Here is a 23780-nt window from a genome sequence, read left to right as displayed (position 1 = left end):
GATATCACAGGCTTATGAGACAAGATGGCCACACTGTTGGGGTTTCTTTTTCTGTTTCCTTTTTATAAATTTTCTTTCTCCCAGAATTTTGTTCTTTGTGCATGCACAGCCAGTGTGGTGAGAGCACAGAGTGCAACAGGAGGTTTAACCCTGGTCCTTGGGCTCAGCTGTTTCCCTGGCTGTATCTCCAAGAACATCTTTAGAAGCTGTGTGGAAAATAGGTGAGTTACTGTTCTGTCCTCATGTCTCACCAGAACTGGCTGACCTTCAAAACCTTTGCTGCAGAGACGCTCAGTCGTGCCAGGAGAGTCTTCTGGTGCAGCTCAGAGCCACGTTTGTCAAGAACAAGCTCAGTTTTCTTCTCCCTGCCTGGGAGGACGGGGATGTGCTGACCCTCAGGGCAGGAGCAGATCATACCTGGTGGGCTGGGGTGGCCTGGGCAGGGACCAGCTCTGCCTCATCTTGGAGCTGCACAGTGTGAGGCTGTGCCACCAGAGACACAAGAGGTGCAATCATGGAACCACAGCATGGTTTGGGATGGTAGGACCTGTAAAGGCCATCTAATCCAACCCCCTGCCATGGGCAGGGCCAGCTCCCAGTGTCCCAGGAGCTCCCAGCCCCAATGTCCAGCCTGGCCTTGGGCACTGCCAGGGATCCAGGGGCAGCCCCAGCTGCTCTGGACACCCTGTGCCAGGGCCTGCCCACCCTCATTTGTGCTGTTTTTTGCCTATATGTAGTCTCAGTCTGCTGCTTTTACTTTAAACTCATCATCCCTTGTCCTGTCATTACAGGCACTGCTAAAAATCTGTCCCCATCTTTCATGTAAGTTCCCTTTAGGTGCTGGAGGGGCTCTAAGGTCTCCCCAGAGCCCTCTCTCCTCCAGGCTGAACAATTCCAGCTCTGCCAGCTTTCCTTGTAGCATCCTTTGGTTATGTTTGTGGTCTGGCTTCCACAGCTCCACATCCTTCCTGTGCTGGGTGTCAGGTGCGGAGGCAGCTCTGCAGGTGGGGTCTCACCTGAGCAGGGCAGAGGAACAGAATCCCCCTCCCCTGCTGCCCACGCTGGGGGCCAGGCCAGCACAAGGGGGTTTCTGGGTCCCAGCACACATGGCCAGGGCAGGGTGAGTTCTCAAGCACCAGCACCCACAGAACTCCTTCTCCCAGGGCTGCTCCTGATCTGTCCCTCCCTCAGCAGAGCCCATCACTGCTGATGGGCATCCATTACAAGAAGTACTTACAAAGATGCTTCCAAGAGCCCCTGTGGGTGAAGTGGACAGCATCCAGGGTTTCACAGCAGCTTATGGCAACATCTGCTCAGGCGTTTCCCTGTCAGCAGGTACAGGAGAGCTGCTGCTCCCCTCTGCTGCTCCTGCGGCCACGCTCTGCCGGGAGCTAACACCTTCAAACAAACATCAAGTACCAAAAGTACCAGAAAAGCTTTTGCCCATCAAAAACTTTCTATTTGATGAATGAACACTTTCCATGAAAGACTGAAGTACTCTCCTTGACAGTGGGTTTGGTTTTTCCTTGCTGGTCAGGTCTGTGCTGTGCATGCCCTGACACCACTGCCAGGTGGCTGCATGCTCTGGTATGAGCACTGACCTTCAGGCTGGCATTGCTCCTGAACACCCAGAGCCACCCAGCTGGGTTTCAGTACAGATACTGAGGTGTTGGTCTCCAGAAGGGTGATGAGGCCATGAAAATCCCTGTGGAGTCGCAGTTCCCTCTGCCTGAGCTGCAGGATCTCTGTGTATCAGGATCCCAGCTCAGTGGTGTGGGGCTCGGCTCAGAAACAGCTGCAGAAGGGCAGCTGGGAGCTGTGGGACATCCCAGGACGGGGAGAGGTGACAGCTGTGTGTGCCAGGTGAGTGATCCTGGTGACCCTGTCCTGCTCAGCATGCTCAGTGTGCCCCGAGGATGCTGTGGGGAATGGGGCTGCTCCTGCTGCTGTACATTGTTTCAGGGAAATACCTGCCAAGCTATCTCCTCTAGGACACCTGTTGTTTGGCCCAAACACTCCAGGTTCCTGAAAGGACAGCATGTTTTCTTTCCTTAGCATTCCATCTGGGGGTTTTAAATATTTGTGTTCATTGTTCAGACTTTTTCCTCCTTGTCCTACAGGTTAAGAGACTTTCTCTGGAAATTCTGTTTTGTGAAGGCCAGATAGAAAAGTCTGTCCTTTCTGCAGAGCAGCGAGGGGTCAGGGGTGAGGGGTGGAGCTGCAGATGGAGCTGCTGAGGCAGCACCTGAGGAGGGCTGAGCAGGCACATCAGCAGCTGCAGGCACCCCAGCACAGGAGCCCCTGCAGGCACCACGGTCCCCGTGGCTCAGAGGGAGCGTTGGCGTGTTTGGGGCAGAGTGGGAGAGCCAGAGCTCTTTTGAGCGGAGAGGTGAGGCAGAGGCAGAGGGCAGCTGCAGCTGCTGCCACATGAGTGTTACAGGTGGTGGAACAAGGGCTGAGGGGACACACCAGCAGGAGCTGTGTCTGCTCAGGCTGCTTGGAGAGATCCTGCGTCTGTGTTCTGGGCTGCAGCGCTGCTGGGTGTCTGCTCCTCCCGTGGTCACCTCCTGGTCACCCCTGAGAAGGGGTCAGATCTCCTATCAGCTCTAATTTCTGGAAGCACCAGGATCACCAGGTCCCCATTTGTGGTTCAGAGGAGCCTCTCAGGAGCCTGCAGCCACGCTGGAGGAGCAAGCTGAATGTGTTGTGTGAGGATGAGAGTTCCTAGTGCCAGAGCTGCTGAAGGGCTGAATTTCATCCATATTCTGCCCTGAGCTGAACAGGCAGGGAGCACAACAGGCAGGAGTGGCTTCCTGTGAGGAGCTCACCAGCAATTGCGAGTCCTGCCCTCCCTTCTTGGCTAGAAAATGTGAGCTGGGGGGAGTGCTGCTGCCTGGAAAGGTGCTGAGGGAAACGGGTCCAGGTTTTGTTGAGACTCAGTTTTCCGTGCCTCATTTCTGTGAGTTTCCAGCCATCTCTGCTGTTCACAGGGTAACTTACTGGTATTTCTGTTACAGCACCACCTCTGCCATGGAGCAGCAGCCCGCTGTCCCAGTATGACAGAGCAGGTCCCTGAGGCACAGAACTCCCAGTCCCAGCAGAAGACACGAGGGAGGAGGTCAGGACGTACAGAACTCCTAGGCTGGTCAGAAGGCACACTGTGAAAGGTGGATATAACAGTTTTGGGTTTGAAATACAAAGAGCTGATATTCTTCACCACTGGTGGCAGATGCAGGAATAATTTGTTTCATTTTTTGTTAGGTTCTGTCACAGCCCACGGTTCTTCCCAGGGTTAGAGCTCAGAGTATTGGCAGAGGAGCATGGCTGCAGTGCCTTGCAAGGCACACTGTTAGGGTGTGCAATTACCACTGCAATTACCACCACCTCCGAAAGAAGCCCATGGATCCATGAAATCCATGGAAAAGGAATGCAGAGGTCCCTGCCATGGAAGGGTAGCACAGCATGACCATGACACGGATGAGCAAAAGCACCGAGCAGAGGAGGCTGGGTGGGCAGGGGGTTCCAGGAGTGTCACCCTCAGGTGTCACCCCCTGTTGGAGCTCTGGTCTGCACAAGGTGCCAGCAGATCTCCTTGTATTGAAAATGGGTTGTTGCAAATTGTGCAAATTGGTAACTCTGAAAGCTGTCCAGAAGAATTCCTCAGTCAGTGTTATTCTGTCTTCCTGTGATTTCTGTCACTTCCAGGTAAATGGGAGATTTGGAGACTAGCTTAATCCATACACGAAAAACATGTAGAATAGAGCAAATGGTAGCAAAATGGCTTCATCGCTCTCGGGACAGCGCACCCAGGTAAGTGTGGTGTTTGTGGAAGGAACAGCTACGGTCACCTTTGATCAGAGACACCTCGAGGCTGCTCCCAGTGAACAGGGGCTGCAGATCTTACTCATTCTTTCTGCTGCTCTTGGGAAACATGCACACAGAAAAAGAAAAGCAACAGTGTTTTTAAGCAATCCCCTTGGCTTCCAGGGACAGGTGTTCCTGCCTTGCTCTGCTGTGCCTTGGTGAGGAAGAAATACGGCATTGCTCCATGTGAAACTTGCACTTCTTGAAGTTGGGGTCATGCTTCTCCTTGTGGGCCCACATTTTTGGGCAAGACTAGGTAGCATTTACCAGGGATCCACAGCTGCTTTCCTTCCCTGAGGTCTGAGAGTCGACGTTAGGGTGGACATAGAGTGGACATCCGTAAGGTGGAGCGGATCCCAGCAGATGCCGAGAGCTGTGCGTTCTCTCGCTGCCTCCTGGCTGCAGGTGCTGCTGTTCCCTGGGGATGGAGGTCATGGCTTGTGGTGGGGCACACCTGGGCCTCTCCTTCCATGTGACCACTGGGCTGGGATGACTTGAAGTTGTGGTCACAGCCAGGCTGATGTCCTCAGCTTCCTGCAGAGCCCAGGGAGTCGCTGCCGGCTGCAGAGCCGGGTGCAGGAGGCAGCGCCGCAGCCCCTCGAGAGCGGGGAGCCGTGCGGATCCGGGCCCTTGGACAGACTGTCTCCGGTTGTATCGTGTTTAATCCTCTCTCTGATCTGCAGGGACAGCGTGCCTGTGATGGACAGTGCAGGGGACAGCGCAGCCCAGCCCCCCAGCCGGGTCAAAGTGACCGTCACCGTCTACAAGGACCTGGTCCTGCAGCACTACGGCTTCGAGATCTGCCCAGGCCTTCCCCTGACCATTGCATCGGTCACTGCAGGTGTGTCCTCCCCGGAGGGAGCCCAGCATGGTGGCAGGTGGTGTTAGGGATAAGCTCCTGGCGGGGTTGGTGGGTTCTGAGGTGGGTTTGGTGTGTGAGCCTCGAGCACGGCAGCAGAAGCCCCGGTGCCTGTGGCACACAGAGCGCTGGGACGTGCCCCAGGTCCCACAGGCTGGAGCCAAGGCCAGATCCACAAGGGTCCTTCACCTGTGCTGGCTCACTGCTGACCTTCCTGAATCACAGAGCTGCTCAAAGCAAAGCCTCTTCTGGTGTTTTATCTGAAAGAGGAAGAATTTAATCTTATCTTAGAGAGCTTCATCTTATTCCGCTGTGGCTATGGTGATCTGCTGCTGAACAGACCCTATAACACAGAGAGGTTTGCTGCTGGGTGCAGGCAGTGCTGAAATCAAGCAGATCAACTCCTCTGATCTCTTCTAGCTATAGGAGGGAAGGGTGTAACTCAAAAGCTCTGATTCTGTTTCTTATTTATATTTTATTTTTTTAATGGGTGCACAAAACCACGCGGTTTTTACCTGTGGATGTGAGTGTGGCAGCCCTGTTTGGAGATGGCTGGGGCTCTGGGCCCAGGGCATGTACCTTCTGTCACCTCCCACTTCCCTTTATACCCTTTTCCATGTGAAACACAGTGAAATTATCTGAGAGTTGTGGGGTGTAAGAGGTGGGGTTTTCTCTGCTGTGCTTCTCTTTCCTCCTAATCAGAAAAGATTAACATTTAACCAAAGCTGGGGCACAAAAACCCCTCTCCTTCTGACCCAGTGCTTTGCTGATGGGAGCCCACGGGTACGTGGCCCATGTTTGGCTCCCAGTGGAGTGTGTGGTGGGCTGTGACAAGGGGACAGGCGTATACTGGAGGGTTTTCCATGGGCCAGAGGGAAGCTCGGCTGGGGGCAAGGACACAGGCAGGGACACACCAGGTGGTGTCAGCACCCAGGGTCCTTCAGCCCCTTTTATTTTGCCATCCAGACGTGGTTGTTGAGGGAGGCGGGTGCTGGGAGGGAGGAGGAGCTGCCACTGGGAGTCTCTGGACATCCCTAGCGCAGGTGTGGCACTTGGGGACATCAGTGGTGTGCCTGGGAGTGTGGGATTAATGGATGGACTTCATCACCTGGGAGGGCTCTTCCATCTGCAAGCTGCTGTGGGGCCGTGTGGGGGGCTCACGCTGTGCTGGCCCCGCAGGGAGCACGGCCGAGGGGAAGCTGCAGCCGGGTGACCAGCTCCTCACCATCAACTCCAGCAGCGTGGACAGCGTGTCCGTGGAGCGGGCAGCCAGCATCATCAGGTGTGCGCTGTCCCCGTGCCCGGCCGGCCGGAGGGGCGGGGGCCCTGGCTGACCGCCTGTGTCCATTGCAGGGAGGCCGGAGATGAGCTGCTCCTGACCGTCCTGCGCTGCGCGTCCGTAAGTGGCCCTTCCCCGGCTCACACGGCTCCCTTGGGCACGGCCACGGCGTGGCCAGGCTGGCTGTGAGCGCTGGCCACGGCCGTGTGGGTGCCCCGAGCATCCTCTGCCGCCCCTCACACCCCTGGAGCGGGCTTGGGAAGAGTGGGCAGTGACTCCTCAGCCCTGGCGCGGGGCCAGGCTGGCCTGTGGCATGGGCTGCAGGGAGAGACTCTGCTCCCTGCACCCTGCTGCGCTCTGGAAGCTCTGGATGTGCCTGGGGGCTCCTCCCAAATCCCATCCTCGGTCCCTAGGATGTGTCCTCAGGGCGGGATGGGGCTGTGGCTGGCCAGGGGCACTTCTGACAGGTGACGGATTGGCTCTGCTGGGAGCTCTGTAGGAGGACACTGAGGGATTCACTACTGTTCCTGGGGACCATCATACTTTACAGGCTGTTTGTGCACAGGGACTTGGCATTTGTGCAGAGTTCCTGAGCACACGTGGCGTCTTGTGAGCCCGACAGGACCCTGCCAGGGTGAGAGCAGGGCTGTGTGACACCAGTGCCGCGTGGCCAGCTTGCCTTTGTCACCTTTGCAGTTTTCTGGTTTGCAGAACTCGGGGAAGCCCAGCAGGGCCGGGAAGAGCTGCACAGCTGGGCAGGCAGGATCTGTCCGTCCCTGCCAGGCTCTCCCTGTGTCGGGTTCAGCACAGCCCCACTGCAGCCCGGCTGTTGTGTGGGGTGCCCAGATGTTGTGTGGGGTGCCCAGATGTTGTGTGGGTGCCCAGATGTTGTGTGGGGTGCCCAGATGTTGTGTGGGGTGCCAGGTGTTGTGTGGGTGCCCAGATGTTGTGTGGGTGCCCAGCTGTTGTGTGGGGTGTGGGGGAACAGCTGGACGCTGCAGCTGGTTCCCGTGCAGGTGTGTGCACAGGGTGGGGTGTGTGACACACAGGGGACAGCCTGTGGCACTGGCCACACGCGCTGGCAGCCAGGGCTGGGCTCAGCAGCTGCCCGGGCAGAGCTGGCGGTGGAGAGGCTCCCCAAAACACCTCGGCATGTGGGGCGAGGCGAGCAGGGGCGGTGGGCTGTGCCCCTGCCCTCGCTGGGACTCCGCTGCTCCCGCGGCTGCTGCCCCGAACAAACCCGGCTGTCGTTTCAGGGTGGCCCCAAGTCCTCGTTCCTGACCGCAGAGAAGAGGGCCAGGCTGAAAACAAACCCGGTCAAAGTGCGCTTTGCGGAGGAGGTGCTGCTGAACGGACACTCCCAGGTGAGGGCAGCGGGCCGGGAGGGACCAGGGGATGCGGGGCTCTCCCGGGGGTCTCCCGGGGCTCTCCCGGGGCTCTCCCGTGGCTGGGGCAGGGTGGCTGGGGCTCTCCGTGCCGCTCTGCCCTGCCCATGCTGATCCGGGCAGGGAGGGAGCGCTGGCCTCTCTGCCGGGCTTTGTCTTTGATGTGTTTACCGGGACTGATGTGAAGCACCCACACGCACTGCTTCTGTCCAGTTCCCCCGTCAGACCTGAAACCATTCCTTCACCACTGCAGGGGGCACTTTTCATCTCCTGAGGCGCTAATCCATCCCTGGTGAGCCACAGTGAGGTGTGGGCACGACCAGGTTTATGTGCTGCCGGAGTCACCGGGCTGTCCTCTCCTGGGGACAGGGCGCACCACCCTCAGAGGGCTTGTCACTGGTCCCTTTGCCTTGCTGTTAGGTGTGGCGGTGTTCTCAAAGCTGACAGGGTGGCAGCTCGTTCCCACATCCCTGCGGAGGGTTTCCACAGCTGTAGCTGAGCTGTGTGAGGTGAGCTGGGTCACAGCTTGCTGGAGGCTGCTGCAAACCCATCATCGGGCTCCTGGTGCTGCTGGCAGCTGAGCTGAGAGCACTCCTGTTCTCCCCAAGGTGTGAACAGCTCCTGAACATCTCCTTTTCCTTCTGGGTTACTTTCTGAGCTCACTGGGGTCAACTGGGGTCAGCTGGGAGTCATTAGCTCTGTCAACCTTTCTTTCTGTCCTTCAGAATGAAAAAACTCTGTGGTCGAAATGCCCCTCTCTGGCCCCCTGCTCATCGGTGCTGTTCAGTTGTCCAGGTCTGGACCAAGCCTTTCTGCTTTGCACCAATGACAAACCACCCACTGTGCCCTTTTCCTTGTCCCTCCCTCTCTGTCCCCTGTTCCCTGTTGCTGGTGGAGCTCTCCTGATGCAGCTGAGAGCCCTCCCAGGGCAGGTGTTTGCTCTCTTTCCCTTGCACACGGGCAGAGGTGCATCCAGAGGTGCCAGGGGTGTCACCTGCCCGCAGGGCGGTCATGGTGTGATTGTGCGGGGGGACCCCTCTCCTCCTGCTCCCTGCAGGGCAGGGGAGGGCCAGCTGTGCCTCCAGATGTTTGCCAGTGTCTCTCTGGACCCTGGGATCCTTCCCTTCCTGACACACTGCTGCAGGACGTGTCCCTGCCCTCCCAGGGCTGTGTTCACAGGTGACACGGCGCTGGTGACACGGCTGTCTGGGATCCTGCCTGGGCAGGGGGCAGCGGGGCCCTCCCTGGGGCAGCATCCAGGCACCAGATCCCTCCTGCGGATGTGACACCCAGGCCACCAGGCAGGGAATGGGGAAGGGGAGGAATGCCCAGGAAGTGGCCCCAGGCAGAGATGATTGAGAGCTTTGGGCAGGACTGGCCATGGGTCACAGGCAGACCCGAAATCACCAGCAGACCCTGCTTTTCTCGCAGCTGGGGTTGGCTCAAGCGTCTGCCTGGAGGTTCCAGGAGCTGGAGCTGGGCACTGGTGGCACAGCCCGTGAGGTCTCAGCTCTGCCAGTCGCTGGCTGGTCTCAGGGATGGTCTCCTGACCCTGGAAAAGGACCTGTTTTGAAAGTCTAAAGAAGGCAGCCGCGGAGGGAATGCTGCACTCTGTGCGTCCCTAAAGCCTCTGTCAGCGCTGTGCTGAGCTAATCCTGCCTCTGCGGGTGCAGAGGAGGGACACAATCACTGTTTAGATTGCTTTTAATTTAATGACAGCATAAAGGTAGGAGAAATTAATTCAGGTGCTGGTGTTAGATTCCCTTTTCACCATCTGGACATGTAACCTGTTTTGAACGGTGAACTATTAGCACAAAGGAAGAATAAATTTGTTGCATATTTATTTCTTTCTGGAGAAGCAATATGCACTACAGCAGCCCTGAGTGCTTTAGGGCTGCTCTCCTTTCCACGGGCTGACGTACGAAGGCAGCCAAAATGGGCATTATGGTCCTGAAAACTGTACAGCCTCCAGTTTCAGTAAATACACCGCTCTTGTCATGCTAATGGAGCACGGCTAAGTGATCCTTGTGGCGACGGGAAGGATCCCAGCGGCTGCGTTCTGCAGCTGAAACCCGACACTGCAGGTCGGGAACATGAATTGTTAATGAGCCTCGCTGCTGTCCTGCCTCCGCTTTCTGCAGACTGGTGATGTATTTCCACATCACGGAGCAATCTGCAGGGGCCGGGTCCCCGGGGACCCCGGGGCCAGCGCCGGGCAGGGTAATTAGCAGCTGTGAGCTGGGCTGAACCAGCCCTACCCCGACAGGACAGGAAGGGCACGGCCGGGGAGGCTTTCAGGGTTAATTCATTGTAGCTTCTGACAGCCTTCACAGAGAGAGAGAGAAACCTCTCCGGGTGTTCTGGCTGGATAATTGTATCTGAGCAGGAGAGCGCTGGTAATTTGTGCAGATGTTAAGTCTGGCTGCGCCAGCCCCCTCACCAGGTAACTGCGGCCACGGGAGACACGGCACAGCTGGTGTACAACAGCATCACTGTCCTGGAGCTGGTGGAGGACCCAGCACCTGTCAAATGTGTTTGGGCTAGTTAAAGAGCGCTAGGAAAAGGAGCAGCAGCATTCTTTTGCTTTTCCGTGGCGATTGAAAGCAGCTTGAACCCCACAAAATGGGTGTGAGAGGAGCAAGGACAGGATTCAGAAGTGTTTTTTTTTAGCTCTGGCAGCACTTCCAGGGTGTGTGGGCTCTCTGTCTAGGGGGACCAAGGCTGTGAGATTTGTGGCTCGAGGCACAGTAAATGAAACACAGGAGAGATCATCTTAACACCGTTCTTAACCCTGAGACTCTCTTGAGGAGTAGATGAAGCCTTTAGGTGGTGTGCTGGTCCCAGGACATGGAAAAGACATGCTGAATTGGACCTCCAGGAGCAGAGGAGTAAACCTGCTCAGTGCTGAGCAACCAGGGCAGCAGTGGTGGGACTGGGAAGGAAGGTGCAGGCATCCTCTGCTGAAGGGCTGAGGTGGAGGCTGAAAGGTGACCAGGCTGCCCCAGGAGGACAGAAGCCAAGTCACCAGACTCTCCTTGAAGCACCCAACAGAGATGCTCTTGCTGAGGGTGTCCTTGTCTTGCCCCAGGTGTTGGGGCCTATCTCAGGACTCTTTGGTGGCGTCACCTCCTGCTCAGGGGGTGCCAGGGTTACACAGCTCAGGGCAAGGCCCAGGGCAGCAGCGCTGTGTGTTTGACACAGAGTGTGCAGCTGTGGGCAGCACCTGGGGTGGGGCTGCGGCTGCTGCTGGGGCTGGTGTCAGAGTGGGGGTCCCTGGTGATGGGTGAGGGGAAGATCCTTTTCTGGAGGCACTGCTGGGTTTTGGTGATGAGCAGGGAGGATGACTTTCTGCTTTCAGTGCCGGCCGGATCCTGCTGTGCCGCTGGGAAGGGAACGGTGCTCCCAGGCCACGTGCAGCCGCTGCACTGCCCGGAGTGTTACGGTAAAGGCATTTGTTGTGCTCTCTTTCTGTCATTCTGTGCCAGAAGCATAATCAGGAGTAAAGCTTGGTGCCATGGAAGAGGGTTGCCAAGGTAGAGGAGGATTTTCCTGGATGCCAGGACTTGCAGTGCCAGGCAGAGCAGCTGGTGCCCGCAGGCTGGATGCCCGAGGGTCCAGCTGCTGCTTCTGTTCTGCAGGGGAGCTCACTCCTGTTCATGCCCAACGTTCTCAAGGTGTACCTGGAGAACGGACAGACAAAGGCATTCAAGTTTGAGAGGAGCACCACTGTGAAGGTAAGGATGCTCACAGGCTGTCCCCACCACCCCAGTCCAGCCCATTGGCACAGCTGTGGGCACAGCCCCTGCAGCCTCCCGGGGCATTGTCCAGCTGCTGGCACTGCTGGGTTTTCCTAGAGTGTTCCACTGCCTCGTTTCTGCACTGGTGAGGATGTTCCCCTCTGGAGACATGAGCACTGATTAACCCCCTCAGGTGAAGGAGCAGCGCCCTTTCCCAGGAGGGAGTGATCCTCCTGGAGGAAGAGTGATCCTCCCTCGGTGCTTGGGGCACCACAGACAGACAGGTTGCCATCATCCCCTGAAAACATGATGCTGCTCTGCAGAGCCACTGACCCAGCCCTTCCCATACCTGCTGTGCTCGCACACAGCCTTACACACCTCCAGGTTTCCTGGCCTGATTGTTGCAGCTGCTCAGAGTTTACGTTTGACTTAGTAAGATCTGGCCATGGCCAGGGGCTGGAGGCCATAAATTACATAAGGGACAGGTGGTGTCCTGCACCAGTGCAGAATCAGTGGGAGAGATTCATGATGGACAGACACCCCAGGGCTGTCAGGCTGAAAGTGTGTTTAGGGGAAACACAAGGAGATTTCATTTATCATGCAGTGAAAACTTCCCTCAGGAAAAGGAGGAGTTTGTCTAGCTCATTCAAGCTCCACAAAGTCATTGTGGTCTCTCAGACAAGTAAGTGTCTGTAAGTCTTTTGGCTTGCAGGGTCTAGAAAAAGAAAATAGTGAGGAAAGGAAAGGAAAGGAAAGGAAAGGAAAGGAAAGGAAAGGAAAGGAAAGGAAAGGAAAGGAAAGGAAAGGAAAGGAAAGGAAAGGAAAGGAAAGGAAAGGAAAGGAAAGGAAAGGAAAGGAAAGGAAAGGAAAGGAAAGGAAAGGAAAGGAAAGGAAAGGAAAGGAAAGGAAAGGAAAGGAAAGGAAAGGAAAGGAAAGGAAAGGAAAGGAGAAGGGAAAGGAAAGGCGCGGAAAGGAAAGGAAAGGAAAGGAGAAGGGAAAGGAAAGGAGAAGGGAAAGGAAAGGAAAGGAAAGGAGAAGGGAAAGGAAAGGAGAGGGGAAAGGAAAGGAGAGGGGAAAGGAAAGGAGAAGGGAAAGGAAAGGAAAGGAGAAGGGAAAGGAAAGGAGAAGGGAAAGGAAAGGAAAGGAGAAGGGAAAGGAAAGGAAAGGAGAAGGGAAAGGAAAGGAAAGGAGAAGGGAAAGGAAAGGAGAGGGGAAAGGAAAGGAGAAGGAAAATTGTAAAGAGATATTTGAATGCCTATCCCCAAGGGTTTAATGTCTAAAGGATGGATTAGCTCTTTGACTTGAGTTTCTCAGCTCTGACATGGAATAAGATTTCCCAGTTTTTAAGGGCAGCCCTCACAAGTACCCTGGAGAAACACCTAAATGAGTAAAATGCTTCCCAAGTTAGATCCTTTCAGAAGTTCCTCTGGATCTTGAGACATACTGCCTTAAAACTGAGTTGGGTCAAATAATTATGCTTGCCTCAAGAGGCTTGAGTGAGTCCAAGGGCTTCTGTTTCAATTTGTGCTCAGTCAAGCCTGAGGTGATTTTTTTTTTTGGCAAAAGTACACCTTGTTACTTCCATAATAGTTAGAATATTGACAGAATTCTCTATTACGAAGTGAAACACTGGTGTCAGGCAGAGTTGGTAAGATTTTTACAGTTATGGTCTCAAATTCTTGTTTATTGGAGAGAAGTGTTTTTCACCAGTTCTTTTTAGTTTCTTCACAAATCACAGAGTCACAGACTGATTTGGGTTGGAAGGGACCTTAGAGACCATCCAGTTCCAACCTCCTACCATGGGCAGGGACACCTCCCACTTGCTTCAAGTCCTGTCCAGCCTGGCCTTGGATGCTTCCAGGGATCCCAAGTGTTGCAGAGTTGTAGAAAGCTGGAATAACAAAGACAGCAAACACGTAGGTCCAGTGTGACAGAAAGTGCCCAACACCACCCAGCTGAACACTGTAAAAGTTCGAGTGAGGCAGCTCCAGGAAGTGGATTTGATACCTGAGGCACCTTGGAATGTGTCCAGAGCTGCAGCTCGGCCGCCCTGTGCTCCTGGGATGTGGGATCCCATGGGATGTGCTGGGATGTGCTCTGTCTGTGGTGGCACACAGTGACACCCCTGTGCAGTGTGGGCAGCACTGGTGCCACCCCCAGCTCTGTGTGTCCCTGTGCCCTGCCAGGACATCGTGCTGACGCTGCAGGAGAAGCTGTCCATCCGCAGCATCGCCCACTTTGCGCTGGTGCTGGAGGAGCAGTACAACCTGGCCAAGATCCACCTGCTGCACGAGGAGGAGCTCATTGCACAGGTGAGCAGAGCCCCCGTGTGTCCCACAGCCCCCAGGAGCAGAGGCCAGCGAGGGGCAGAGGGACCAAGCGCTGCAGGGGTGAGCTCAGCTGGGCCCCAGCGATGCCAGCCACTTCTGCACCCACATCCCTGGGGAAGGGGCACCTCGGGAGCATCCTGAGTGCCCACACACACCGAGCAGCGCCCATGGGCTGGTGCTGCCTGGGCCGTGGGGAGCAACATCCTCTGTGCCACCTGTCACATCAGCAGAGCACTGCTTGAGCCCCAAAACAGCTTTAAGGTGCATGACCTGGCTGCTCTCTGTTCCCTCAGCAGTCGGAGCCATCCCCCAGGCAGGGGCCACTGGGGTTAAATTCTGAGTCAGTGCCTTGTGTCCTGTAAACGTGAGGTGAGCTCAGGTGCTCCTGCCGCTCCAGCAGTGCTGCTGGTTTGTCAGAAGTGCTGCTCAGGTGCTCAGCTCCCAGCTGATGGGTTTGTTGTTGGCAGTCCACTGCAGAGGGGTCCGTGGAATCATAGGGAATGTCCTGAATGGGAGTCACACAGGAGGATCATTGAGTTCAACTCCCTCAGTGGCTGGTGCTGTCAGAACATTGAACTCATGGCTCAGAGGATTTCCACTGGGCAGGATTTGCCCAGAATAAAATATGCTGATGTATAACTCAGAGTCCTGACATTGTATTGACATTACAGTGATGATTCAGGGGTCTGTTTAGGGCTGCTGTGTCTTGTGACTGTGCTCCAAAGTAGAGCAGCCTGCCCCTTCCCCTGCTGTTATCACACAGCCCCAAAGCCTCTGTCCTGGTCACACTGCAAGTGTCTGGGATCAGTGGCATTTAAATGAAGTGTTGCTGTCAAAGGGCTTCTGGGCTGCTGCAGGGAGAAGGAAACAACAGATGAAGAATCAGAGATAAAATTACAAACACTAGCAAAATCTCCTTGTGTTTGTTAGGGACAATCTGCACCATCCCTTTGCCAGTGGTGTTAAAGCAGAGCACAGGCTCATCGTGCACTCGGGGAGGGAGGGCTTGTGGTGTGACAACCCTCTCTCTGTTGCAGGTGGTCCAGAAAAGAGACTCTCATGACTACCGCTGCCTCTTCCGAGTGTGCTTCATCCCCAAGGACCCCTTGGAACTCCTGCAGGAAGACCCAGTGGCCTTTGAATATCTGTACCTGCAGGTGACACTGGGGCATTCCGTGCTTGGGAATCCCTTCTCATCCTGTTCTCATTTTTGCTTTAAACCAGAGTGTGCCTCACACTGGCTCAGCTGTACGGATGGGAAATGCAGAGCACTTAAAATCTGAGCTTTTCAATTCAATTTGCCTTAAATCCTGTATGCTTGGCTGGTGATATCCCTGATTGGATGCGTGGTGTCATGTTGTCAGGCTTGTTGTGTGCCCTGACTGTGCCGTGTTTGCCCCAGAGCTGCAGCGATGTGCTCCAGGAGAGGTTTGCTGTGGAAATGAAGTGCAGCGTGGCATTACGTCTGGCTGCTCTGCACATACAGGAGAGGATCTACGCCTGTGCTCACCCACACAAGGTGTCCCTGAAGTACATCGAGTAAGTGCCCACATTTCTGTGCTCTGGCCTGACTAAGCCCAGCAAAAGTAGGAGGCATCTAGGAGTGGCATCAGCTCTCTGTTTGCCCTGTGTTCAGCTGTGCACAGGAGTCCAAGGGGAATTGCAGCCTCGTGGTTGTGCTGCCCATTTTAGGGCAGCGTGGCCTCGTGGGCCTCCCTGTCCTTCACCCACTGAACCTCCTGAGCAGTAGAGACTGAACACCTGGCTGTGTCCCGAGGCAGAGTCTTGTCTGTCACAGGGACAGCGACTTGAGGCTGCAGATCTCTCACACAGTGAACGTTTCCCCATGCTGCCCCTGCCAGATTTTAGTGCCTGCACGGAGAGGGTGTAGTCATCAGCCTTGTCACCCACCAGAAGCATGTCAGAAATCCCTGCTTTGGGCAGTGATAGATCCTGTGAAGTATTTGGGTCTGTGGGGAAATGACCAAAACATGCTTTCAGAAGGAGCAGGTGTGCCATGCTGCATGTTGGTGCTCTTGGACTGCACCTGCCCTGGAGAAGCCTCTGCTCTAGGCAGCGGTGACGAGCTCGTTGTTAATTAGCAGGCACTGGTGTGGTGACCAGGTTAATTAGCAGGCAGTGGCTGCCTTGTGTGCAGCCAGATGTGCCCAGCTGTGTGCAGGGAGTGGGGGCAAGGGGCAGCTACTCTCCTCTCACCTCACGGGTGTTTAATGCTTGGGCTGAGTAAACTCTCCAGCATCACATATGGCCCACGTTTTGGGTCCAGGAAACTGAACCTGCTGCAATGTCATAATCTTGTCACCAAAGCAAGGAGCATGCAAGGACAGAATCTCCATCCTCTGGATGGTGAGGGAGATTGGGATTGTCTTGCTAATGAAGGCTGTGAATTACCTCCTGTGGAACCATGTGAAAATGTCATCCTGCACCGGAGTGCACATTGTCCAGTCCCGCTCCTGACCCAGTGGCAGGTGCAGGTAGCAGTGAATTTGAGCCAGTGAGGCCACTGGGTGTGCCACAGCCCCCCAAGGGTGCCTGGTGCCTCTGCCCTGTCCCATGCTGCTGGGGGTCAGCAAGGCTGGGACCTGCTGTGCTCCCTTCCCTCTTTCTTCCAGGAGGGACTGGGGAATCGAAAACTTCATCTCACCCACTTTGCTTCGAAACATGAGAGGGAAAGACATCAAGAAAGCCATCAGCTACCACCTGAAGCGGAACCAGGTGCTGCTGGACCCTCGGCAGAAGGTAGTGTGTGAGCCCTGGGTCACAGTGTCCCTGGGGTGGTGGCAGTGTCCTCCCCCCTGGGTCTCCTCCTTGTGTCACCTGGGGCTTGTCTCACGCTCTGTGTTCCCTGATCTCCCTGCACTGTGTCCCGCTGCCCTTTGCTGTGGGGTGCAGACGCTCTGTGGGCCATGGGGGATGGTGCCTGGACACCTCTGTGTCCAGACTGAGCTGGGTGTGTTGGTCAGACCCCCTGCACGATGTCCCTGTCCTGCAGCACCTGTTCTAAACCGTGTTTCCTCTCTTGCCAAACCAAGCACACGCTCACGGCAGCCCAGGTGCGCCTGAGCTACCTGCAGATCCTGGGAGAGCTGAAGATGTACAGTGGGAAGATCTTCAATGCCACCATGATGGTATGAGCTGTTTATTTGTGTAATTGCTTTTGGCATGCAGTCCTACTGGCCACACTGCTTCTCCCTGTCCGGGGATATCAGGGACAGATGTTGGGAAGGGGCTCTGCTGGAGAATCTCAGCATAATTCCACGGAAGTGTCCACAGCACAGACCAGCCTCCAGAATAGTTATGCATGGTTTTTGCAATTGAAAGCTGTGACTCTTGCTCTTCAGATAAACCCTGTCTATATTTTGTGTATTACAAACTACTTGAGAAATCTGGGGAGGCTTCAAACTCTTGAAAAAATACTGGAAACACTTAAACCCCACTGTAAAAAAGATCTCTTTTTACAAGAGGTTTCTTGGGTTGTTGATCTTTCTGCCTGTCCCCACCTGGGTCTGTGTCACAAGCTGTGTCACACAGGGAGCTGAGCAATGTTGGTGGGGCTGAAGCAGAGCAAGACCTCACCCATGGGTCACAGTACTGCTAAACACAGCATGCAGATTGAACTATGAACATGCTGCACCTACATGCAATTTGAACAGTTTCTGCCAGATTTTATGAGCGTTAATTAATTTCTCGTTAAGTGTCTCACCCTAACAGAAAGGATTGGCGTTTCTTCCAACCCCAGAAATGTCTTTGTGAAGTTTCTACCCTGCAGCTGCAGCAGGGGTATGGGGACACCCTGGGCTGCCAGGGGACACTGCTGCCAGCCACGTCTCTGGGTCTGCCAGGTGGCTGCTGCATCCCTGGGGCCACGGGAAGCTGCTGGTCCCTGTGCAGGGGAGGGAGCTGGGCACAGGCTCCTGTGGCAGCAGAGAGTCAGTGCTGAGATCCCAGATGAGGTCAGGGGGCCGAGGGGTCCCTGCCCAGGCTTTATCAGCAGTTTATCCTCTGCAGCTGCAGGACAGGGAGTCGTACGTGGCTCTGCTGGTGGGTGCCAAGCACGGTGTGAGCCAGATCATCAACAGCAAGCTCAACATCATCACCAGCCTGGCCGAGTTCCCCAGCATCAGCAGGGTGGAGCTCAGCGAGGAGTCCGAGCGAGTGAGCACTGTCAAGATTTACCTGCAGGACCTGAAGGTGAGTGGCTGTGGGGGACAGAAGCACAGGGGAGTCAGCTGCACCATCAGCTCTTCTCAAAGGCTGGGGTGCCACCAGGATAAAAGGCTTAGAACAGACTTGGGAGGGAAAGCTCGTAGGAAGAACCAAAAAAATTTCCTAGAGAGAAGTGATTCTCCCTGCTGAGGAAAAGCGATTCTTCCTCCATCAGTGAGACACACCAAAGGCACAGAAGGCGAGAAAAATAAATTACTCTTCTTTCTCTGTGCCTCCTGCAAATGAGACTGAGGGAAGTATGAGACAGAGGGGGTGCTTTGTCCTTGTGCAGCCTGTTCCTGCAGACTGTGGTACCAACAACATTTGTTTATTCTAATCTTTCTTACCCTTTTCTCCCCCACACCTCCAAATAATGAAACAAACCAAAAAAAGCTGCTCACTCTGCTGCTGGAATCAAACAGTGCGAAGGATCTCGTCTGCCTCATCGTTGGTTACTACAGACTCTTCGTGGATGCAAACGCCTCCATATTTACCTGGGGAGAGAAAAAACAGCAACTGCACCGTGTCTCAGCTGAAGAAGGTTCAGGAAAGCCTTTTTTTTGACAAAGGAGGGGGAGGAAGCGGGTGGATGCCCCAGCTCCTGGGTGCAGCAAAGTGTGGGAGCAGCAGCCCCGGGGCCGAGTAGTGGCACCTGCAGATGGTTAAGGCTGGACTTGATGATCTCAGGGGGCTTTTCCAACATTCCTGTGGTAGCTGCAGGCTTGTGCGAGCCGCAGAGCGAGGCTTGGGGCGAGGGGTGAGCTGGCAGCTCCAGGGTGCTGCTCTGAGCTGGAAACAGCCCACAGGCGCAGTCGCACTTTCCCTTGCTGGCTGGTGCGCTGGGTTAGGGGTAGGGCCGTGCCCTGGGGCCCGCGGGGGAGGTCTGGCTGACCCCCTCCCCACCCACAGCACGGGCTGACAAGTTCCTTTAAATCCCAGGCTACGAATCCCGAGCCTGCAGCGACTCTGAAGATTCCTGGGATTCGCGCTCGGAGCGCCGCACGGACAGCGCTGCGGCGGGCCGGGGAGAGCCCCGCGGTGCCGGCGGGAGCGGCGCAGGGCCCGGGGGGGGGGGCGGGCCCCCGCCGGGGACAGGCGGTGACAACGCCACCGACAGCGCCTCCGAGGCGTCCGACTCGGCCAACACCGAGAGCCGGGGCTTCAAGACGAGCGGCTCCAGCGACTCGATGGATGCGCTGGAGGAAGAGGAGCTGGAAGCGTGCTCTTCCTCCCGGCCAGAGCCGTTCCGCTTTTACGCTCCGACCGTGCAGGAGATGAGCAGCTCCGAGCGGAGCTTCGTGCCGGTGTGTGCCGCGGGGAGCCCCGGCGCTGCCGGAGCCGGAGACTATTTCTGCTTCGTGCAGGTGCCGCCGGGGCCCGGGGGCAGCCCCTCGGGGCCGGGCTCCGCTCGGCAGCCCGGGCTGGCCCGGGCGGACACCTCGGGCTGTCCCGCGGGGCACGGCACAGGCGACAGCGACCTCGTCCTGCGGCCGCCCCCGGGCTTCGGTGACTCCAGCTCCGAGGAGGAGTTCTACGATGCTGCGGACAGGCTCAGCCCTCCGGAGGCGCTGGCAGGTAAAGCCTCACCTGCGTGCTGCGGGTCCTCCCTCCCGCTGCCGGGCTGGGATGCTGCCCCTGCTCCCAGCCGGCTCCCGGCCACTTCCAGCCCTTAGCAGCCTCTCCAGGCCCTCTGAGGGACATCCGAACACCCATTCTCCACAGGCCACTCCTCAGCACCCTCACAGTGAGGTTGCAGGAGGATTTGTAACCACGTGCAAACACTGCGTGCTGGGAAAAGTCAGTTTTCAGAGGAGTGGCATTCTGGAATCTCAGCTCTTTTCCTCTCAGCTAAGGAGACCCCAACGCCGTAAAACATTGTTACATGAACCCCCAAGATCGAAGGTCATGTTCAGGTCAGAACCTGAATTGTTAAAGAGCTGGGTGAAGGATTCCCAGGGCTGGGCAGCTCCCTGACCATTGATTTTCTCAGACATGAGAAGACTCTTGTTTCTGAAGTAATCAGCTCTTTCAGTATTAACTGAACCTCCTAAGAATTTGATTCATGCCATTAGAACCGTTTTGGCTTTTACAGCAATGCACAGTCACTGTACTGTGTTCAGGCAAAAAACATCCTCTCTGGAAGCTGTTATCACCTAAATATCCAGCTGGCAACCTCTGACCGTGTTTCTATTTGGTGATGAATCTGTGGGCAGTCTTCTTGTGGTGCTGCTGCTGTCCCCACATTTGACTGGGGAATTACAGCCACACCTGCCTGCAGGTGAAGTGACTCCAGAGCCCTCATCACTAATCCTGGGCTCCAGCCCGTGTAGCCACACACCCAGGCTCTGCCTTTTTCTTGACATCCAACCCCAAGTAGGTACTTGATCATGAGAGACCATTTCCTTTTGCTCTTGGGAACCCAGCTTAGGAACCTGCTGGGCATTTGTGCCTGTGACTCCAAGTCCTGTGCCAGGAGCTTTTTGGCACACTGTGTCGGCATGTGGGTATTCTGCTGTCTGGGATTACTTCCTGATTTCCATGTTTTTCCTGCCATCAGGCTATGATGCAGCATCCTGGGAGGGTGCAGAGAACCCCTCCTGCATCCCAAAGAGGCTGAGGTGCTACAGCTTGGGGGAGAGCCCTTCAGTGAGGGAGAAGCACGGGCAGGAGAAGGAGCTGACCTGCACCAAGAGCCTGAGGAAGAGAAGGTCTTTCCTGAAAACTGATTACACCTCACAGGTCAGTTTCCCTGCGGCTCTCCCAGGCTCTCCACAGCGCTGCTGCTCCTGGCCACCCACTCAGCCCACAGAGGACACAGGGAAGAACACGGAGATGGGGCTTCTTGTGGCCACCCAGGCCCAGAGGGACACCGCTGGCACAAACCCCTCCTCTGATGTGATGGACATGGAGCCCGACACCATGGAGGCAAAGTCAGTGACGGAATGTCTGGTTTCCTCCATTTCGGATGCTCACCGTGCTGGTGACCAGTGTGGGGAGGAGGACAGCAGCCTCCAGCCACAAAAACCCCCCTTGCTGTCCCCAGAGCCCCTTCCCAGAGGTCAGAGTGGAGCTGCCCAGGAAAGCTCCCCAGCGGAGACAGATCCTGGGTGTCTGAGTGAGGAGAGCCGTGTGCCCACTGGAGGCTGGCAGACCCAGGGAGCGCAGGAGGAGGGGGGTGAGGTGGTGGCCACCCAGCACAAGGCCAGTGTTGTGCCCTCTGCTGTTGTCTGCCCCTCTGACGAGCTCCTGCTGCTGCCATCAGCCCCTGGCCCCAGCATGGCCCCTCCTCGGGAGCTGGCCCAGGACCGGGGGCTGCCCCCTGCGAGCGTGGAGCCTTCCCTGGCTCCCTGTCAGGAGAGCAAAGCTGATGGTCTGAGCTGTGTCATTGGCAAGGGCTGTGCCGATGGTCAGGGCAGGGGTGATGGTCAGGGCTGTGGCTGCAGCAGCACTGAGGGGGCTGTGTCCCAGCCCAGGAGCCAGCAGGTGGTGGATGGGGAGATCCTGTGGAAGGTGCAGGAAGGCCACATGGGGTTCCCAGATGCAGCCCAGCTCCTGGCAGATGGCAGCAGTGCCTCGGGGGTCCTCAGCCACCTCTCCTGGCTCTCATTCGGGGTGAGAACAGACCCTGTGTCACACAGCCTGCTGCAAGACAGGGTGGATGACCCACTTGAGCCTTTGGCCTGTCTGATGACCAGCACGTGCATGGGGGCTGGTGCTGTTGGAAGGAAGATGCCAACATCCCCTGCTGGAGCAGGCTTTGTCCAGGAGCTGGTGAGCAGCTCAGGGCTGGGTGCAGGGCAGCCCACAGGAGATGCAGGAAATGTGGCTCAGCAGGAGCCACAGCCTGCACAGGCTTCTCTTCCCAGAGAACAGGCTGCAGGGCTGGGAAAGGACTCTTGCCTGGCTCCATCTGCAGAGCTTTCCATCTCCTCGGTTCCAGTTTCCTTGGGGAAAGGAGCAGGAGACAATGGGGCTGCAAAACACTCCCTCCTCTGTCTTAACTCTGAGGAGGGTGAGCAGACCCCTGCAGCCCCCAGCCCAGGTGGGCCCTTGGGCTGTTCCCCAGCACCGCATGGGCTGGACAGCTGTGGCTGCCAGCTGCCCTACATCAGCTGCTTCCCCCAGCCCCACAACCAGGGGGAGCGTGAAACCAGCCCCCCCCAGTTTCCAGGGCCCCTCACCACCCCTCCTTCCAGCAGCTGCAGCCTTCCCAGGACCCCTGGGAGCGCCCTCCCAGTCTCCACTGCTGGGGATGCGGCAGGGCAGGACCCCCACATCCAAGTGCTGGGGCAGCTGAAGGACCAGGCATGGATGAGCCCTGTGGATTTTTCCCGCTTCCTGGCCTACACTGTGGAGCTCCAGCAGGTTGTAGGGAAGCTCTGCGGAAACCAGGCAACTCACCTGCACGACCAATGTGCAGAGCAGGGTGTGGAGAGCCAGGGTGCCCTGGGCTGGGCTTCCCAGGACCTGCTGTCCAGCTGCCAGGCACTCCTGAGCACAGAGCAGCCTCTCACAGAGGTGCAGTGTGCACTGAGAGCAACGTTTGACCGCCTGGTTCACCTGGCAGTGACCTGCTTCCAGGTGACACACTGCAGGCGCTGCAGGCAGAGACAGCAGGAGCTGGGAGCTGCCCTGGGGGATGTGGTGGGCACCTACCAGCAGCTGCTGCACGCTCTGCACCAGCAGCTCCATGGGCAGGTCTGCCCTGAGCTGGGCACCAAGCTCCTTGCCCGCCAGCACACGGCCCTAGCAGCTGCCATCTTCTGTCTCCTGCAGCAGTTCAGGGCATCCCCGTGGCTGTGACAGCCAGGGTGCAGGCACACAAGGGCACTGAGGGGGACAGAGCCCAGATGTGTGTCCCCTGTCCGCCTCAGGCTCTCCCCCAGGCAATGTTTGGCCCAGGATGGCCGCGGGAGGATGTGCCCAAACCTGCTGGCTGGGCTCCCCAAATGCAGCCATGCCCCAGGTGCTCTTGGAGCACTTCACAACCATAGCCTGTGTCTTACCCAGGGCTCGTGCCTTGCCTCCCACGGGCTGTGAAGATGGTCAGTCTCAGCTTCTTTGTCACCCATGGGGAAGAGTGCCTCTTTCAGCCTGCCTTTCGCTCACTCATCTCCCCAGGCTGGCTCTGGACTGAAGGAACATCAAACCCCACCCTGTCCGGATGTGAAGGCCCCCAGGTGGCTTTCTCCACCCTCTGTGGCCAAGGGACCACCGTGATCCCATCTTCAGTTGCTTTTCCTTAGCCAGAGAGGGTGGCCCCAGCGGGGGCGGCAGCAGAGCCGCTCCTGCCGCTCGGTGCAGTTCCTGTGTCGGCAGCTGCTCTGCTGGCCAGCGACAGCTCCTGCGAGCTCCCACCCCACCATCGGAGCGGCTCCCGGCTCTGTGTCTGCCAGAAGAGAGGGCCAGCCCCTCTGATGCTGCGGTCAGAGCTGTGCAGGGACCATCACGGGCTCCCCCAGCCCTGCTCCCCTCCCAGCAGGTGCGGCTCGCCCTGGTCAGGCGAGAGCTGGAGGGGGGTTTGGCTGTGCATCCCTGCAGGGCAGCACTGCAGCACCCTTGGATGGAGGGGCAGAGGCCAGTCCCTCACTGCTGAGGTCCAGCCTGGGGATATTGAGGGTGGCTGCCTTTCCCCAAGGAACTGCTGCTGCAGCCCAGGGGGTCTGCACTAGGCAGCTGAGGGGCACAGCTGATAGCACAGGTGATAGCACCACCTCTGCCAGGCACCGTGGGCACAGGATTGTCCCCTGGCTCTGGGACTCTGAAGGGGATCGTCTCCACGTGCAGCTTGCCAAGAGCCACCAGGCCACAGCAATAGGCACTGGCCAACAGTGACACTCGGAGCCCCTGTCGTGGCTTAACCTCAGGGCAAGCCCCTGGCTTGGGTTAAACCACAACAGCCCCCAGCTGCTCCTGCAGAGCCACTGTCACACGCACTGGGACACAGGCCCCAGGGCTGTGAAAGGGCCTTGCTGTGAGAGAGGAATGAAAACACATAACCAAACTTACCTCAGGTGACCTTCAGGTCCTGCTGCCACTGGCCATGAGGTTTTAGGGCGCTTTTGGCAGCAGTGGCTGAGGTAATGTATGGACTCAGCT

General features: G+C 56.9%; 1 protein-coding gene across 2 annotated transcripts; it reads left to right on the top strand.

Moving 5' to 3' along the window:
* On the top strand, positions 1-23780 carry FRMPD1 (FERM and PDZ domain containing 1). Of its 2 annotated transcripts, XM_088054517.1 has the most exons (17): positions 1-221; positions 3018-3167; positions 3706-3810; positions 4548-4705; positions 5903-6005; positions 6077-6122; positions 7259-7366; positions 11026-11121; positions 13311-13436; positions 14492-14611; positions 14857-14993; positions 16088-16214; positions 16508-16603; positions 17484-17666; positions 18075-18222; positions 18621-19256; positions 20239-23780. In XM_088054517.1, exons 3-17 carry the CDS (start codon positions 3710-3712, stop codon positions 22482-22484), a joined length of 4431 nt encoding a protein of 1476 aa, XP_087910643.1. In that variant the 5' UTR covers positions 1-221; positions 3018-3167; positions 3706-3709; the 3' UTR covers positions 22485-23780. The 2 variants fall into 2 exon arrangements, with proteins under 2 accessions (XP_087910643.1, XP_087910644.1); XM_088054518.1 differs by lacking the exon at positions 3706-3810.

This window comes from Pseudopodoces humilis, chromosome 4, assembly GCF_049639895.1.
Source record: "Pseudopodoces humilis isolate 2021_Gansu_Grassland_sample_001 chromosome 4, ASM4963989v1, whole genome shotgun sequence".
NCBI lineage: Eukaryota > Metazoa > Chordata > Aves > Passeriformes > Paridae > Pseudopodoces > Pseudopodoces humilis.
Note: the sequence above shows the minus strand (reverse complement) of the source record. Positions and strands in the feature narration are given on the sequence as shown.

Coding starts and splice junctions, on each gene's coding strand:
- FRMPD1 (XM_088054517.1), top strand. CDS start 3,710: ATGGGAGATTTGGAGACTAGCTTAATCCATACACGAAAAACATGTAGA. Junction 6,123..7,258: donor CCGTCCTGCGCTGCGCGTCC/GTAAGTGGCCCT, acceptor CTGTCGTTTCAG/GGTGGCCCCAAGTCCTCGTT. Junction 11,122..13,310: donor AGAGGAGCACCACTGTGAAG/GTAAGGATGCTC, acceptor GTGCCCTGCCAG/GACATCGTGCTGACGCTGCA.